Source organism: Vitis riparia, chromosome 11, assembly GCF_004353265.1.
Source record: "Vitis riparia cultivar Riparia Gloire de Montpellier isolate 1030 chromosome 11, EGFV_Vit.rip_1.0, whole genome shotgun sequence".
NCBI lineage: Eukaryota > Viridiplantae > Streptophyta > Magnoliopsida > Vitales > Vitaceae > Vitis > Vitis riparia.
This window is the reverse complement of record NC_048441.1, coordinates 3,664,888-3,684,138: the sequence shown is the minus strand read 5'-3', so window position 1 is coordinate 3,684,138 and position 19,251 is coordinate 3,664,888. Positions and strand designations below refer to the sequence as shown.

Below are 19,251 nucleotides of genomic sequence, written 5' to 3'. Positions count from 1 at the left end.
ACCGTGGCCAAGTCGCATAACCTTCAAGATCGGTTTCTTCTGAAGGAGCCTTGATCGAGCCATTGACAAAACCCAATTTGTTCTTGGAATTCAAAGCTAGAATCATAACCCTTTTCCAAGTTGAATAATTGTCTCCATTCAAAGATTTGGAAATCAAAAATCTCCAAACCTTGGTGATCTGAATGGTGAGTGAAATAGGGATTGGAGAGATCTGCCTTTGAGAAATCTGTAGGAATCTATGATTTTGTTGTACTAGAGCCCTCATCATTGGCCATGATGATTGAAGAAAAGAGATGTTACACGAGAGATTAGGGTGCAACGATGAGTTAGGATCTTAGTCTCACTCTCATACCATGAAAAGATGAATGACATAGGGAATTGGCTGAATGAATATTATTGATGCTGAATTGTGTATTTATATAAGGAGATTTGTGATCTTTTCCTACAAGTCAGGAATTAGTTACTACATTCTAGGGCGTTCAGCTATAAGCTAGGGATTACAATAGGAAGACTAATATACATAGATCATCTATTCTTAATATGGAAGATTTAGGAAGATTGACTTTCCAACACACTTCACCCATTTTGCTCACATCAATAGACCCATGAGAGAATCAACATTTCAAGTAATAATTTCATTGAAATGGGAAAAAAAGACCAAGTCGTAACACACATGCCTGAAGCTCTAGAACATCATAAACACAGATCCTTTCTTTATAGAAAATGGCAAGTTGTTGCTGCTGCTAGAAACCATTGGTTAATGTGAAAATGTAGCACGATATGATTATAAAAAACAGATAGGGTAAGCTAAGCTTTCTTCAATGGTTTCCTTGCTTTCGACCTCGGTGTTTGTTTATTTCTTGTGGTTGGAATTTGTATGTTTCATTGTTCCTTGTTGGTCCTCCTCTCACAGTCCCACGATGCTTGATTAAGGACGTGGTAAAGTTTTATCTATAGCAAGTAAGATGTGATTTTCTTTCGTAGAGAGAACTCAAAGAAGTATCTAACTCTTCATATACTAGGATTCCCTTTTTATATAAACACATTTTTAAATTGTGGTCTTATCGAATCCTAAAATAGTTAATATACAACACACTTTCAATGGACATCTAAATACCTAATTCATTTGTTATTATAAATTTAAAAACTTTACGTATACTCAACTTCTTTTAATTGTGAAGTCACATTTTCAAATTATAGAGCTCTTGAATTCCAAAATGGGCAATATATACACCACATACGAAAACATCCTTTGTTTGTAATGGACATTTAGGTTACCTTTAGTTTTCGATAAGTGTCAAGAAAAGAACAAATTTATTCAAAAAATGATTTTCTCATATTTGATTTTATTATGAAAAATACGAAATATTATTAAAATTAGTTAAAATTTATAAATTTAAAAATTATTTAATCTTTTTATAATAGAAAAAAATAAATTAAATGAATTTAAATAAGTATATAAAAATAATTTATTTAATTTAAATCTAATTTTTATTTTGCTTTATTTCTTATCCCTTTTTACTTTTATTTTTTCTATTTTCTTTTCCTCAGATTTTCCCTCAAATTTCTCAAAAGCAATTTAAGTTACATAGATTTTAAGTTCTTAATCGGATAAGATCACCAAAGATAAGAATAATCAACCATGGACCTCTAAGCACTAGAATCATTTCTCCATACAAATTTAAGTTATATATATATATATATATATATATATATATATATATATATATATACCAAATATGATTTTCTTTATTTTGAATGTATATATATAACTTGGGTAATTATTTAAAAAAAATTTAAAAAATGAAAAACTTTTACTCATTACAAATTTGACCTTCAAAAGATAAAAAATATTCATAATTAAATGTTATTAGAAAAAGATAACATTTACCCTTAGTACTAAATTTAAATATTAAGATTTCAATAAAATTACAAAAATAAAAAAAAATATTATAAAATCTATTTAATTTTCACATTTATTTATCTTTTTATCTTTTTAAAATTTATCTTTATTTTTTTCATGCAATTAATGTTGAAATTTGTTTTTCACTTATAAAAAATATGTGTGATTTTCTATTTTGTTTTATTATAAAATGTTCATAATAAAAATGAATATTTTGTAATTCTTTATCTTATTAAATAAGTTTCATAGTAGATTCCTTTTGCTTTCAATTTGAAAATTTTTAATTTTTTTTTAACTTTGGAGATTTAATTAGATAATAACTAATTGGCAACTAAATTATATAATTATACTAAACTATATATTACTTAATTTTTGATAAAATTTAGTCTTATTTAATTATTTACATTAAGGGAGTTTGTTTTTAGTTTTAAATAGGGATGCAATTTTGGTGGGTTAACCTAATCTAACCCAATTGAGCAAACTTAGACAAATCTTTTTACAATTTGGGTTATGTTTGGATTAAAAAGCCAAACTTAATTGAATTCGGGTTGGGCTTGGGTAAGGACACTAGATAGTCTAAACCCAAGTTGAATATTTAATAATTTTAATTAAATGATTTTATATATATATATATATATATATCATAAATAATTTTTTACTTAATAGTATTTAAATTTTAATTAACTTTTTAATTTTAACTAATACTCAAACAATTTGTCTTATATAAAAACCTATTGATTAACTTGTTATGTATTAAAATTACATGATTTATCTTGCACCAATTGTTGCACTAGTTGATGGATCTCATGTTGATGAGATTTATTATCAATATGGTATATTCTTGTACATTATAAGATGTAAGTTTTTATAGGCAAACTTTATTTTGGCAATACTAATGTAATGTATATTTCTTCCTTTTTTTATTTGTTTGTTTTTTTTTGTTTTGTTTTTTTTTTCTTTTGCAATGCAAACCCAACCCCAATTTTGACTTACATATATAATCCGTTCAATTTGATCAACCAAAGTCTAAATTAATTTAATTCTAAACTTAGGAAAAAAAGGTTAGGTTGTAAACCAAGTTGTGTTAGGCTTTATCTATATATGAGTTAGTTTTAAGTTGAATTTTGGACAAATGTGATTTGTTCTTAGATTAAGCTCGGGTTGAATGTCAACCTTAACCAACTTGTTGATCACCCTCGGTGAGAAAAAAACCTTACTAATCCTTAAATGCTTATTAATAACTTGAAACCTATTTAATATTTCTATTTAAACCCCCTCCTTGTCTTATTTTGTAACACATGAATTCAATTCATTTTATTATCATTCAATAAAAACATATTTAAGTTAGAAAATACATTCAAATTAAAAGAAAAAAAAATTCAACCTTAACCAACCTATAGAGTGGTCTCCCTAATTTTAAGGGTATGGATCACCTCAAGTGAAAAATGCTCATTAATAACTTGAAATGTATTTAATATTTCTAATTAAAGTGCCTCATCTTATTTTGTAACACATGAATTCAATAAAGTTCAATAAAAATAAATTTAAGTTAGAAAATAAACTCAAAAGGGGACAATTAATTAGTCCATTTGCAAGGTTTATGCAGGATTGAACATGGCATTGTCACTCAACATACAATGTTAGACTCACCATCCCCAAAATAGTGTGATTGGAAGACAAAATTGGACCTTAAGAACGACATGGTTGAAACACCCTTAAGAGGGTGGAGATACAATAGCTCAAGCTCTTAAAAGTTGTTCAGAGGTATAACATAACAAATTATTATCTAATAAAAGGTCATAACTGTAATTTTTATTGACAAGTCTCTTTATGTTAAATAAAAATATTTTAATTTTTTTGACAAAACCCACGTAAGAAATTATAAACTTGGTGATGGATCGAGTAACTTCCCAAATTTCTCAGTATTTTATGAAATATTTGTAAAAGGTCTTAATTGCATACACATGCACAAAATTTAAGTTAATAAAAAAAATATTATGTCACGGGAGGTGGTGCGTCTTTTTCCCAGAAAATGGAGATAATTGTCCAGCTGTGAGGAAAAGAAAGGGGGGTATGAATGTGAAATAAGGACACGAGTGAAGCTGTGAAGGCTTGTTTGTGGTTCGGAGGTAGGGGAGATCGTGATCCGCGTGGAGATTGAAAGGCTTGATCTTTTGTTTTGTGTCGGTTATGTGTGCATTACGCGTTCAACACCCCAAGTTTATCAATTTCCAACTGTTATCCAGTGGGGGCTGGGCCAGCTATCTCACACCGTACCTACATAAAGGTTAAACCCCCCAGCTACCTGCCTTCCCCATTTATTTTCGTCTTTATGGAGTTTACCCCCAATCTAAGAAAGCAAAACAACTTCCCCTCTGCCCTTCAAGAATCAATCAAGATGGAGAGTAACAAGCCCATGAATCTGGAACTTCCACTGTTTCCCTCCACTGCTCACAATTCTTCAATTCCCACTATGAGAGGAGGAGGAAGCCCCCAAGAGCAACAGCAACGGCAGCAGCTTACCATCTTCTACAACGGAAGGATTTGCGTTTCTGATGTTACAGAGCTTCGGGTATGTGTTTATGTATGAATGACTGTTTCTGGGTCTCTCTTTCCCTCCCCCTCCCCCTTCCCCTTCCTCCCCAGGTAGTGCTTGGAAAGTGGATGCCGTCATGGGCCATTTTCCTTGCAAACAAAGTCTTCTTCCAGGGTGGTGGCCCAGCACCCGAATAAAGTAGAGCATTGCATTGGAAAATTCATCAGTTTTAGTTTCACATTAACAACCTCCACTGGCGATGAAATTGACAGGAGACCAATCATCAATGCCGCTGCTTGATTATAGGCAATTAACAAGTTAATCCACATATTGCAGGCTAGAGCAATTATACTGGCTGCAAGTAGAGAAATGGAGGAAAGGAAGAGAGCCCCGCTGTCGCCATCTATGCAATCTCAGCTCTGTGGCCCTTCGGGTGTTTCAATGAAGAGATCGCTCCACCGGTTCCTTCAGAAGCGAAAGAATAGGAGGGAAGCTATGTCCCCATACAATCATTAATCCCTGATTCCCCTCTAATTGTGAGTTTGATTCAGGTCAACTCAGTGAGATAACCTGTACCATTTTTTCATTAATTTCTGTCATTCGTTATAAACGGATGATGTATAACGTTAAACTGAAATTAAATTATTATTATTTTTTTTGGCACGAATTGTTGGACTGATTGGTAGGCTGCCAGATTTGGATTTCCGTATTGAGACAAATGTGATTTATGTATTACATGATTATATCCACCACTACCATATTTTTTAGTCGATTCTCCTATTGTAGTTTCATTTACGATTTGGAATGAAAATTTTATCAAAAAAAACAATTGAATTGGGATTTTCTAACATCTTTGGAGATAATTCAAAATTTTTTTATTAACACACATAAATGTAGTTATCCAACCAAATAATCTTGTACGCATTTTTCTCTAATTTTGTTCCTAATAAATAATTTTAATTAATTTTTTAGGATTTTACCTTGTTTTTTCTAATTCTTTAAAAAAAATAAAAAAATCTATGTCGATTGTAGAGGAACATACACGGGTTTCGTATGATATAAAAAATAACGGGGCGACGAGTGACAGAGACAGCGGTGATTAATTAGCACGGCCATGAATTGGTCCAAATACTGTTAGATAAGCGTGTATTACGTGTCCTAGTTGTTGAAAACGTTATCCCAATGTGTGGGAAGGTGGGGGGTGGGAGGGGAGGAGGAGGGAACCGGGAATTTGCACGAGGAGCATTCTTTGACCAAATTAAAATCAATCTTAAGATGATGTTTAGTATTTGGAAAATTTGAAATAAATAAGTGAAAGAAATAAAATTAATAAATTATTTTTCTATGTTGTTTTAAATTTATTTTATTTCTTTTAACTTTTATGTATAAATATATGGGGAAGTTGTGTTTTCATGGGCCAATATGGTAATAATATTGTTTTTGGAACCCAGGTTTGTGAAATGGGAAAAACATCTGTTAATGTGGAAACTTATATCAATTTCATGCACTCTGAGCTGGCTGTGTTTTTCTACCGAGCTTGCCCCTCCAGGTACCCATTCCTCTCATCTTTCTACACTCTGTCACGGAGGCGAATCAGAGGTTCCCACAAGAAAACCCTAGCGTTCAGCCGTTCTTTCTTCCCTCTCTCTCATTTTTGCAGCCATTCCTCTCATCTGTCTTCACTCCGTCACCGAGGCGAAGCAGAGAATCTTGTATATTTTTCAACAATTTCTCTCATTTAATTTCTGAAGCCTTTAATCCCAAACTCCAATCTAGTTTTCTATCTTCAGCCCCTTCTCCTCTCAAAGTCCTAACCATTTGAACCCGATCATCCCAATTTCGTCACCCCTTCGGATCGAAGAGGGTGTGAAAATTTGCAAAATTTCACACATTTGAAAGTATAAACCTTTACTTGAAAACCTGAATCGAAATTTTTGTTGCTTGTGGTAATTGTGAAGAACCAAATGGAGCACTTCATTGAAACAAGGTCGAGTTAAGAAGACGGCTTGAGGAGGGTAAGTGTTGACTGAAAATCTGGTTTAGGAAAGCGAACCGGAATGGAAGCGACAACTCTGATATATTGGGTTCATGAAGAAGAATCTCGTGTTCTTCTCATTGGATCACATTTTTCTGTAACCTTCACATCAAATGTGAAGGTAATTAATTTGTATTTAGGGTTGTTTTTTTAATATTTTTTTTGTTTAAACTGGAGCAAAAGAGTGATTTTCGAGTGGTTGTTGTATTTGCAATTTTTCCTCCATTGGTGAGGGCATAGGTTGAGGCGAATGTCGATTTTGGATCGTATGAGCGGCTGTTCGATCTCAATATTTTTGTGTATTGGAGACTCATGAAATGGAAAAATGTTGTGGACATATTTAGAAATTGGGTGGAAAACTTGTGTATTTATTCAGATTTTTAGACTGATGGTAATAATTGATGAATATAATTAGGCAATATCATATATTGGCGATTAAAATGCATAAATTATGTGTTGGTTAGTAGAAATTGTTGGTAATGTTTGTGAATTTGTAATGTTTGTTGGAATTTGTAGTGTACATCTTTTGTCAACGAAGACAGAATTGTTTCATCGCATCAGGTACTACCTTAATGCAAAACATGTACTACCTTAATGGGCTTGAGGTACTACATTAATGTACATCAGGTACTATCTTAGTGCATATTTGAGAAATGTTGTTGTTGTGTGACTTAAGACACAATTAGTTCATTTCATTACACATTGCAGCATGACATTGTTATGTTCTCATAGGTTACTCCATCGGTGGCGTATGTAATCATAACAAATTTCATGTACTACCTTAATGCACATAAGGTACTACCTTAATGGTCTTCAGGTACTACCTTAATGTACCTCAGGTACTACCTTAACGCACCTGCGAGAAATGTAACCATTTTGTGGCTTCAGATTTTTATTAGTTAATTTCATTACCTATTGCAGCATGACATTGTTATGTTCTCATAGGTTACTCCAACGGTACCTTATGTAATCATAAGAAATTTCAGGTACTACCTTAATGCACATAAGGTACTATCTTAATGGTCTTCAGGTACTACCTTAATGTACCTCAGGTACTACCTTAACGCACTTGCGAGAAATGTAGCCATTTTGTGGCTTCAGATTTTTATTAGTTAATTTCATTACCTATTGCAGCATGACATTGTTATGTTCTCATAGGTTACTCCAACGATACCTTATGTAATTATAAGAAATTTCAGGTACTACGTTAATGCACATAAGGTACTACCTTAATGCACATAAGGTACTACCTTAATGGTCTTCAGGTACTACCTTAATGTACCTCAGGTACTACCTTAACGCACCTCAAGTACTACCTTCACGTGCTGAGATGGGCTGCTGACCTGGATACCTGGAGGGGCAATTTCGGTAGAAAAAAAACAACCGGCTCAGAGTGCATGAAACTGATATAAGTTTCCACATTAACAAATGTTTTTCCCATTTTATAAACCTGGGTTCCAAAAACAATATTATTACCATATTGGCCCATGAAAACACAACTTTCCCTAAATATATAAATAAATCATTTTTAAGTAATTTTAATTATTCTTAATTTTATTTTGAATTTTTTTATGGTATGATTAAATATGAAAAGAAATCATTTTTCTTTATATGTGGTTTCAAATAAAAAAAAATTGAAAAGAAAAATACTAAAAAAATTGATTTTCTTATATTTATTTATTATAAAAAATAGTTAAAATTTGAGGCATTTTAAAATGGTTTAATCTTTATATATAAAAGATTTAAAATAAGAAACATTTTTAACCTAAAAAGTGTTTTTGACAAAAAAAAAAAAAAGTATTTGACCAAATTTAGGAAACATTTTTAAAATTTTGAAGATTCATTTATAGTGTTGGAAAATTACTTGAGGTGTCTTTTTTTAAAAAAAATATTTGATAAGTGATTCTCTTAAAAATGCTTCGTGAAAAAACACTTTAACTAAAAACACTTCCAATATAAATATTGTCAAACACACTTTTAGTTATATCAAATAGGTTATAATCAAGGATAAAAGTATTATGATATATTGTCGATATATCATGTATCGGAGAAGATGAATGCGATATATAGATAAGATATATTGATAAACGAAAATATAAAAAAAAAATCGATAAATATTAGTGATACTGAATATATCAGTGATACAAGCAAAAAATCGATCTTGAGTGAAAAAAAAAAGGCCAAATTTTCATTTATGAAGTAGTAGTAGCGCATGTACTCGCACTTCGAGCAATTAACTGCTTCTCTCATTATGCAAGCTAACTTTTTCAAGGAGAAGACATGGTTTAGCAGTTAATTACATCTCTTAGAACCCCCCCCAAGCTAAGGCGTTAGCCAGTAGAAAACAATTTAGATATTTAGGAGGAAACACACAAAAGGCGGCCAAAGATTCAGACTACGGTCGAAGCCAATTAAAACGGTTCGGAGAAGGATGAGACCCTTTCAATCTCCTCCTTAAAGAAGAATGAGAGCTTGCAGATGAGCTAAGCAATATACATTTGGAATAGAAGGTGGCTAGTGTTATCCTTCTTCTTTTTGCATCAATTAAATGTCACTATGTGTAACACATGCAATCGGCCATCTTTCGTCGAAGAAGACTAAGAGGACCGATTTACTTCTCGGTTAAAAAAAATGGTGATGTCTAATCTCCAAACTTTTTTATTTTGTTCAATGGGTCAATGTTGGATCAACCCAACTAGTCTATACATGACGACTTTTTAATCTTATCTATTGGACTAAAAAAATGGATGAAGCCTAATGAATTAATAAATGTAAATTTTTAACTTATATATATATAATTTTTATACATATATTTTTTATATATTTTATAAATTAATTAAAAAAATATTATAAATAAGTTAATTTTAATTATTAATATTTTTAAATAAAAATATTTTGTGTCAAAATGTACCGATATTTTTAAATAAAAATATAAATACATTTGAATAACATAATTAGTACATTTACAATAATTTAGTTTTAAATTAATGATTTAATTTTATTTTGATATTCAAATGTAATAGTAGCCTCTTGAGAATAAATTAGTTTAGTATATTTTTAAATGAATATAATATTGAATTTAAATTAGTACATTTTTACAATCAATTAGTATATTTTTAATAGATGTAAGTAAATTACCTTATCATAGTAATACATTTAAATCACATAATTAATACATTTGCAATAATTTAGCTTCATAATGAGTGTATACTTGTAAAATTCACATTTAAGACCAATACAATATAATTACATTTAATATTACAAATCATATCATACATATATTAATTTCTTCAACAAAACAACTCTAAGTATCTGTTATACTTCTAATTTCATTTCTAAGAGTTTTTCATGTTAGGATAGAACCCTTAATAGCATGACATGATGTAATAATTTTGAATTCATTATTTATTTAATGATGTTCCAGTTTCACTTTTATCTATCATTATTCCACGTATTATACTTTATGAGCATTCTTTCCTACATATTTTGTATTGTATGTGACTTAGGTGCATTAGGAGTTGTACAAAAAATCTAAGTCATGGGTTCTTTGCAAATAGATAACTTGTTAATAACCAGTTCATGGGTCTAGGTAACCCATTAGAGGTTGTAGTGCACCACCTCCTAATTAGAGGGATGACTAGTATATATGATTACACATTGTATAGGACCTACGGTGAGTCATGACTTAAGGCTATCAAGTAATCATGACCTCACCAAGTTGCTTCATCGTGTTATCTCTCAACCTTGTGTTGTCTCTCAACTTTGAGAGAGTATTGAACTTGTGCTAAAATTAACAATGGCTTTGACCTATGAGTGAGATTGTAAGTTGATCATATATTCCCTATGGATTGACTCACTCTTTATGGAAGCTCGTAGCAATAGGTATCTCAACAAATGGATACCATGATATCTCTTAGGATTGAGACAGTGTGTTCCATTTGGTGATCCTAAGGAGGTGTGTTCATGAAAATTATGACCATAGTAGTTCTTTAAGTGGAACTTGACATAGGCTCTTTGAGAGCTAAGTTATGTTAATTGAACACACAATAGGAGGATCTGTTACTCAAGGATGGTAAAGATAGTCTTGAAAGGCTGATAGTTTTCACCTTGTTAGACTATGGACACCATTTCATGGAGACTGAACACAATCGGTAGCAAGCCACAGACCTAAGCACTTGGTGTTTTGTTGTTATTTACATAGGATATTGGAATTTAGTTGATTTTCTATAGTGAGATGTTGAATCAACTTTAGAATTGGATTTTGAGGGAGCTAGTCCCAATGGTCTCCGCTCTAAGTTCATATAGCTTGTTGGCATGGGTTATGAGGGTTGGATTGACTCTAGGTTTGCTTTTGTACCATAGGGCATTTTGGTAATCACGCAAGGTTGCATAGAGGTAAGTGAACAAGGCCTCTGGATTGGGCTAATTGATTAATCAGTAGGTTCTTTTGGGTTAGTTAATCAATTAGGACCCATTTTGGGTTAGATTAAGTGACCTAAGCCCATGTGGGCTCAAGTCACTTAAACTCACTTAGGAACCCTATAAATATTCTCTAGGGGTTAGGGTTTCCATAACTTTTGTATTCCACCATCCAGAGAGATAGAGAGTCATAGCCTCCACCCTCTTTTCCTCATCGAGCAAAAGACTTCGGGTTTACGAGACTTCTACGATTTTAATCTTCATCTTCACCATATGGATTTGATTTGAGAACATCCAAATATGAGGTATGGTTTTCGTTAGCACTTTCTGAATCATTTTAAAGTAAATATTATTTCTTCGTTGTGCATAGGATTTAAAAAAAGCCTAGGATAGTTATACTTGTTTCTAACCTGATCCGGACTTGGAAAACGAAGATATCCATGTTTTTTCCATCAACTGGTATCAGAGTCATAGATTAGTAATCGTACTAAAACCATTTTAGGGTGTGCCAACTTGTTTTTGTAGGGTTTTTGTTTATCCTATGGCCCCAAGGATAATTAATGTGCGTTTTTTTTTTTATTATGATCTTGTTATAATATGATGGTTATAATTGTGATTGTTTTTTTATCGGGGATATAATAATTACTTGGATTGGTTTTTACTTTTCCTAGATGGGTTGTAAGCCTCATAAGAGACATAGGATTTTTTGTTTTTGTTTGTTTTTTTTTTTTGTAAAAATCCTTTTTTATCTTAGAATGATATGTAAACTCCAAATATTTGGAGTATAGGATTTTGTTGTAATTTTTTTAAATTATTTTATTATTGTTATTATTATCATTATCATTCCTTGCAACTTATGGAGAGTATGGAAACAATCCGAAGCATTACAAAATGTTTGTGCACATTCCCTTTCTAGAAAAAAAAAAATAAGGCTTCTTGAAGTTTCTTTTAGAAGTTCCTATGGTGTTTTAGGTAAAAAGAAAGATTTTGCGAAAATATTGATTTGAGATCCTTGGTAGCACAGTTTCATCATCTTTAACTTAAAATTGGGATGACATTCCATGAGATTTTTGGGGCAAACTACAGATAGTTTTGAATCTTAGGAAGTTAGGAATCCAATGCTTCAAACGGGTCATAATTCGGGGTTGAAATAAGCGAATTATAGTCGATTGAAGCAAGATTGCGCAAAAAGCATGGCAACATAGTGACGCTGATTTCAACTCAAAATTGGGGATACCTCCTTTGAGATTTTTGGGTCAAACCACATATGGTTTTGAAGCTTAGGAAGTCAGAAATCCAGTGCTTCAAACAGATTTCAATTCGGAGTTAAAAATGAGGGAGACATGACTGATTAAAGTAAGGTTGTACAAAGGGCGTGCAATTACAAGATTGAGTTTGGACCAAATTGTTTTTGGTAGTTTGGGCTCAAATTTTGGGCTCTTTTTGTGGAAATTGGGCCCATTGAGTTTTTATTTTTTTACTAACCCTATCTTTGGTTGTAGGGCTATTTTGATAATTTGGATTTTATCTCAATTATAGTTACCAAATTTGCAATAGGATCTCTAAGGCCATGAGAATTATTTATTTAATTTCCTTTATATCTTTTATTTATTTATTTATTTTTGGAATTTAATATATTTTGGTATTCGTAAGTTAATGATTTTTCATTCTTTTAGATAATTTATTAAATTGGAATGTGTTAGGAATTAAGAAATTTTTATTTCAAGTAAAGACAAGTTGGAAAGAAATAAGGAACTTGCTTCCTTTTCAAAATTAAACTCCTGAAGATTTTTTTAAAAAAATAAATCTTTTTAGATTTTAGATCTCTAACAATCTTTTTATTTTAAGGAAGAAGTTTTATTTTTCCAAGTCTTTATGAAATAAAATCTTTCCTATTTAGCACAAGATTCTAATTTAAAGAAATAAATTATTTTTAGAAAAATATATGATAGGTAATTCATAATTGAGATAACTTACCAAGATATTGTTTCAAATAAAATAAATTAAAATGGTAATTTTGGATTTTCTTGAAAGAGAATAAATTTTCATAAGTTTTATTTCCACTATTATTTATTTAAGAAATTGGTTGTTGTCATTTGAATTTTTAAATTCCTTTGGGGACTTTCCTTAATTTAGGTTAGGTGGTTCTCCAAGCTCCCCCCAAAGAGAAGGAGAATGAAACCTAAATTGGTCCTCTAGACTCTTCCCCCATGAGAGAAGAAGGAAACCATTTAGTTTGAAAACGAAAGTTTAAGGATAAGGAATATAAAAGATATTCCTATTTGGCATAAGAGTCCCAATTCAAGTAATAAATAAAAGTTTTGGAAATTCTCATAATAGATAATTTATTTTAAGATAGTTACCAAAATTATCTTAAAGTCTCTTTTCCAAAATATTAAGTGGGAGTGGGTTATAGGCAAATCTATAGCCTCCAAGATTAAACTCATCTTGATTTTGGGCTCATTACCATCCTAAAGATGGGGTGACCCAAGGAATCAAGGGATATGGACTATCCTTTATGGACAATACTATATACGTTTGTGGTGGGAGTAATCAATCCTAAAGATGGAACTCTTCACTTGGTAACATTGATGTCAAAGATCTTGGTTACATACTTAATTTAGACATAAAGTGGTAGAATCACCTAAAACGGTCCCACTTGCATGGTAAGGGCTAAACATAAAGGTATGTTGATCAATTCCTTAGGATAACCTTTGGAGGTTTAAGGCAGGTTGATTAATTAGAGAGGGTCTCTACCTAGAAATAAGAGTCATGACCTACCTAAAATAGGTTTGATTCTTATGATACTAGGATACCTTACATAGATATATGTAGTTTGAGAGCACTACATTTTTGCTAAATTAATTATCAACTTGTCTTGAATGCTCAGTTTTTTTTTTCTTAATGCATGGAATTATTATATTTATTATAAATATCATGTCTTTAACCTGTCACCTATTATCTTTTGTTTAAATTGGACCTAATTATATTTTGAAAGCAATCTGGATATAGCATTAATTGCATAGAAGCTAATTTTGGTAGATTTTGTTATTTCATTTTAACAAACCTATCATAAAGAAAGATAAACACATCAAATGTGACATAAGATGGATCAAAAGACTAAGTCTCTCATACTTGGGTCTTTAGATAATGTGTTGCAAAAGCAACACATGTCTATTGCCATAGTCTATGATATTCTCTTTAAAGTTGGAAGGGTTATTTGGTGATAAAGACAAGTTAACTAAACAAGTTTCCCTTAATACTATTATGAACACCATGATTCATGTTATCCTAGAGATCTTATTAGACTCTTTTGGGATGGATAAGAAAATTCTCAAAGAGTGGAAAGGTGTTCATATGGAAGTCAAGGTTCTTTAGGCTCTTCTACCAAGAATAACAAGAAGAAGAACAAACACTAAATAAAGAAAGTTCAAGAAAAGGAATGGGAGATCAAACTCATGGGCATTAATTCCTTTGTGACCTTTAAGACACTAGAAAAGGAATGCTTAGAGTGCCTAAGGATAGACAAGTACACATCATATTCTTATTGTTAAATAAATAGTGGTGGATTTCACCAATTGTAGTGGATAGATTTCAACCCCACTATCTATAGTTCTTTATAGGGCTTTCAACAAGTGAGAAGGTCGCATGATGGGATTGTACTTACCTTAACTTTAGTTGCAAGGTTAGTTGTGCAAGCAAGTGAGAGGTATTACTTTTTTTTTTTTTTAATGTGAGACTCCATTATCATTTTGCCAAGTAGTGAGAATAGTCACATCTCACTAAAAGAAAGAAATTAGCACTAATCAAACATTTGACTTCTAATGCCTAGGTCATATTAATCTATATAGGAATTAAGTCTAGATCTTATTAATCCAGAAGATCTTTTAGTCTATGAATATTATATAGATGGTAAAATGACCAAGAGACCCCTTTATTTTTAAAGGACTTTGAACAAAGGAATGTTTGGAGTTAGTGCATACTCACGTATATGAACCCTTTTATGTTTATATATAGAAAGTATGGGTATTTGATCATTTTATTGATAAATACTCTAGTTTTGGATATGTAGATAAGAAATCTGATGCCTTGGATAAATTCATTGAATTTAAGGCGGAATCAGATAACCTATTGGGTAAACATATCAAGGCACTTTATTTAAATTGAGGTGGTTAGTCTAGTAGGTTTGATTTTTTCCAAATAGAGCATGAGATCTTATTCCAATTATGTGCACCAAGGACTCCATTACAAAATGGAGTAATGGAAATAAGATATTAAACTTTGATAGACAAAGTGAGATTGGTGATTGGTTTCTCATTACTTCCCATATTCTTTGGGGATATATCTTAAAAAATGTGTAATACCTATTCTTTTTATAAAGATGTGTATTAGTTTTATAGGATATCAAAGAGGATTTCGGGATTATTACTTTATAGTCAGAATTATCAAAAGGTGTTTGTTGTTACAAATACCAGATTTTTTATGAAGATTATATGATATGTAATAAGGCAAACAATGACATAGATTGGAGAATACTATAAGATAGTCTCACTATACACAAGATACTATGGATTTAGTACCAACCATTCCTATTTCTAGTTCACCGATGCCTTGTCATAGTGGGAGGGTTGTTAAACAACCAGACCGATTCATGTATTTGGGAAAGTCTTTCGAGGCCATTATAAAGGAACATGAGATCGACCCTCATATATTATGATAAAGTAATGAGAGATGTGAATGCACATCTTTGGTAAAAAACTATGGAAGCAAAATTAGAATCCTTGTGATTCTAATGTAGTCTGGGTTCCTATAGAAGCACTTGAAAGGATAAAACCCATGGATGTAAGTTGGTCTACAAGAGAAACAAAGAAATAGATGGAAAAGTTGATATTTATGTGGTTAGATTGTAGCTAAAGGTTATAGTTTGAAACATTGTTTCGAATATGGAAAACCTTTTCACTGGTAGTCATATTTAGATCCATCATAGTACTCTTGCCCATTATGGTGTATGTCATTTATGAGAAATTACAATAGGATGTCAAGATAGTGTTCTTAAACGATTATCTTTATATGAGCATCTATATGATGTAAATGGATATTTTCATAACAAAGGGCCTTGTGAGTACAATAAATTGCAGCGAAGCATGGTGGTGCTCTAAGATCTTATAGGTAAATGATAATTTACTCATTGGTAATGATGTAGGGTTATTGTTATTAGTCAAGATCTGGTTTTCTACTCAATTCCAGATGAAGGATCTAGGAGAAGCGTAGTATATCCTTGGGATTAAGGTCTTTAGGGACCATAAGAATAGGAAACTAGTGCTATGTCAAGCTACCTATATGGATAAGCTTTTGGTCAAGTATGTGATGTAGGATTCCAAGAAAGGTTTGATACCTTTTAGGCATGGAATTCCCTTTTCTCATGATCAATGTCCTAAAACACCCGAGGAGAAAGAGCGCATGCAGTTAGTACCTTATGCCTCTACAGTGGGTAGTCTTATGTATGCGATGTTATATACTAGGCCAAATATTTGCTTTGAAGTAGATATGGTGAGTAAATATCATTCTATTCAAGGTCTAGAACATTGGATAGCTATCAAGCATATACTCAAGTATCTTAGGAGAACAAAGGATTATGTGTTTGTGCTCCAAAGTGTTGAGATAGTTTAAAGAGTAACATGATGGTTGACAAGATACCTTATGTGAAGAACCTGGTAGATCCCTTCACCAAGACATTGTCAAGGAAAGTCTTTATTGGTCACATGGATAACATAGGTTTCAGATGAGTATCTAACATGCTTTATAGGCATGATTCTTTGAGGGCTAGTAGGAGAATATTAAGATATAACCCTTAAAAAAATGATATAATGTAATAAATTTGGAATTCATTATTTACTTAATGATGTTCCAATTTCACTTTTATCTATCCTTATTCAATGTATTATACTTTACAAGCATTCTTATCTGCATCTTTTGTATTGTACGTGACTTAGGTGCATTAGAAGTTGCACAAAAAATCTAAGTCATGAGTTTCTTGCAAATAGATGACTTGTTCACAACCAGTTTATGGGTCTAGGCAACCCATTAGAGGTTGTAGTGCACCACCTCCTAATTGGAGGGATGACTAGTCTTGGCTATCGGGATGAGTTTCCCATGGTGAGTGCACTAGCGTGTATGGTTATACATTGGATAGAACCTACGTGAGTCATGACTTAAGGCTATCAAGTAGTCATGACATCACCAAGTTGCTTCATTGTGTTGTCTCTCAACCTTGAGAAAATATTGAGTTTGTGCTAAAGTTAACAATGACTTTGACCTAAGGGTGAGATCGTAAGCTAATCATATATTCCCTATGGATTGACTCACTCTTGATGGAAGCTAGTAGTAATAGGTATCTCAATAAAGGGGCACCATGATATCTTTTTGATTTAGATAGTGTGTCCCCTTGAGTGATCCTAATGAGGTGTGTTCATGGAAACTATGGTCATAGTAGTTTCTTAAGTGGAACTTGACATTGGCTCTTTGAGAGCTAAGTTATGTTAATTGAACACACAATAGGAGAATCTGTAACTCAATAATGATAGATGTAGTCTTAAAAAGTTGATAGTTTTCTCATTGTTAGACTATGGATACCAGTTCATGGGGAGACTGAACACAATGGATAACAGGTTACAGACTTGAGCACTTGGTGTCTCATTGTTATTTACATAGGATATTGAAATTCAGTTGATTCTCTGTAGTGAGATGTTAAATCAACTTTAGAATTGGATTTTGAGAGAGCCAGTATTCCTATAGGTCCTAGTGGTCTTCGCTTTGAGCTCATATACCTTGTTATGATTATGAGAGTTGGACTGACTCTAGGTTTGCTTTTGTGCATAAGAGTGTTTTGATAATTACACAAGGTTGCATAGGGGTAAGTGAATAAAGTTTTTGGATTGGGTTAATTGATTAATTAGTAGACCCCTTTGAATTAATTAATTAATTAAGACTCATTTTGGGCTATATTAAGTGACTCAAGCCCATATGAACTCAAGACACTTAAGCCCACTTAGGAACCCTATAAATACTCTTTAGGGGTTAGGATTTTCATAGTTTTTGTCTTCCACCATCCAGAGAGATAGAGAGTCATAGCCTTTACCCTCTTTTCCTCCCCACCGGAAGTGTGTCAAGATTAAGATTCGAGTCATCGAGAGAAAGACTTTGGGTTTACAAGACTTCTGCGATTTCGATCTTCATCTTCACCATGTGGATTTGATTCAAGAACATCCAAATCTGAGATATGATTTTCATTAACACTTTCTAAAGCCTTTTAAATTATAAAAATGTTCTTTTTCAACTGTGTATAAGATTTAGAAAAAACTTATAATAGTTATGTATGTTCCTAACTTGATTCGGACTTGGGAAATAGAGACATTTGAGCTTTTCCCATCATTTCTTACATTTCCATGATTTTGAATTATTTTTTGGCCCACCAACATTTTGTGTCAAAATATCCGTCAATATATATCATTACTGATATTTTCTTATAACCACATAAAATTATGGGACTATTAACACACTATTAAATAAAAACTATTAAAAATGATCTTTAAGTAACATGTCAATGTGAAGTCACAAAATTCTTTTAAATAAAATGGTAAAATATAATTTTTATTTTTTCAAAATATAATTGTATAACCTTTTATTAAAAATAGGAATTTTTTTTTTAAAAAATAAAGTTACAAAATCATCTTTTTCTCTAAAACAACAAAATATTTTCTTAAAAATAATAAAATTCCAAAAATTTCCTTCCAACAAAAATAAACTAAAGTCTCTTTTTGTAAAATCACTTTTTCTAAATATAAACTTAAATACTTATTTTTTAATAAAATTGTAAATCTAGTTTTCAATAAAAATAATAAAAATAAATTCATTTGTAAATAAAATAAAATTGGAATTTTCTTTTGTAAATGAATTTGTAAAAAAAAAAAATTATTTAAACAAAAATTGAATTGAAATACTCTTTTGAAAATAAAAATTGTAAAAATTCATTCTTTTTCTAGAAAAAATAAATAAAAAATCATATTCTTGTAAATAAAATCAAATTCAAAATTTTCTCTTTAAATGAAATTGTATTCTCTAAATTATTTTAATAAAAAACCTACCAAATGTCTATTTGAAAATAAATTTAATGTGAATAAATAAATCAAATCCTTTGTTAATAAATTGAACTTTATTGTAAATAAATAATTGAATTATCTTTAAAATTGTGTCCCAACACTTTGAAGTAATAAACATTTCTTCTAATAAATCATTCTATGCACTTATCTTATATTATTTTTGTATATTCTTGTAATTTATTTTTTTCACCCCATGTCA

At 31.3% G+C, this 19,251-nt stretch overlaps 1 protein-coding gene across 1 annotated transcript; it reads left to right on the top strand.

Moving 5' to 3' along the window:
* Positions 1-3,804: 3,804 nt before the first annotated feature.
* On the top strand, positions 3,805-5,188 carry LOC117924861 (protein TIFY 5A-like). The gene is made up of 2 exons (XM_034843577.1): positions 3,805-4,475; positions 4,776-5,188. Exons 1-2 carry the CDS (start codon positions 4,236-4,238, stop codon positions 4,953-4,955), a joined length of 420 nt encoding a protein of 139 aa, XP_034699468.1. The 5' UTR covers positions 3,805-4,235; the 3' UTR covers positions 4,956-5,188.
* The last annotated feature ends 14,063 nt before the right edge of the window (positions 5,189-19,251 follow it).

What these genes read in the sequence shown, in the direction of transcription:
- LOC117924861 (XM_034843577.1), top strand. Translation starts at nt 4,236, where the DNA reads ATGGAGTTTACCCCCAATCTAAGAAAGCAAAACAACTTCCCCTCTGCC. An exon ending in CTGATGTTACAGAGCTTCGG is followed by an intron (nt 4,476 to 4,775) that starts GTATGTGTTTAT and finishes CACATATTGCAG; the next exon opens with GCTAGAGCAATTATACTGGC.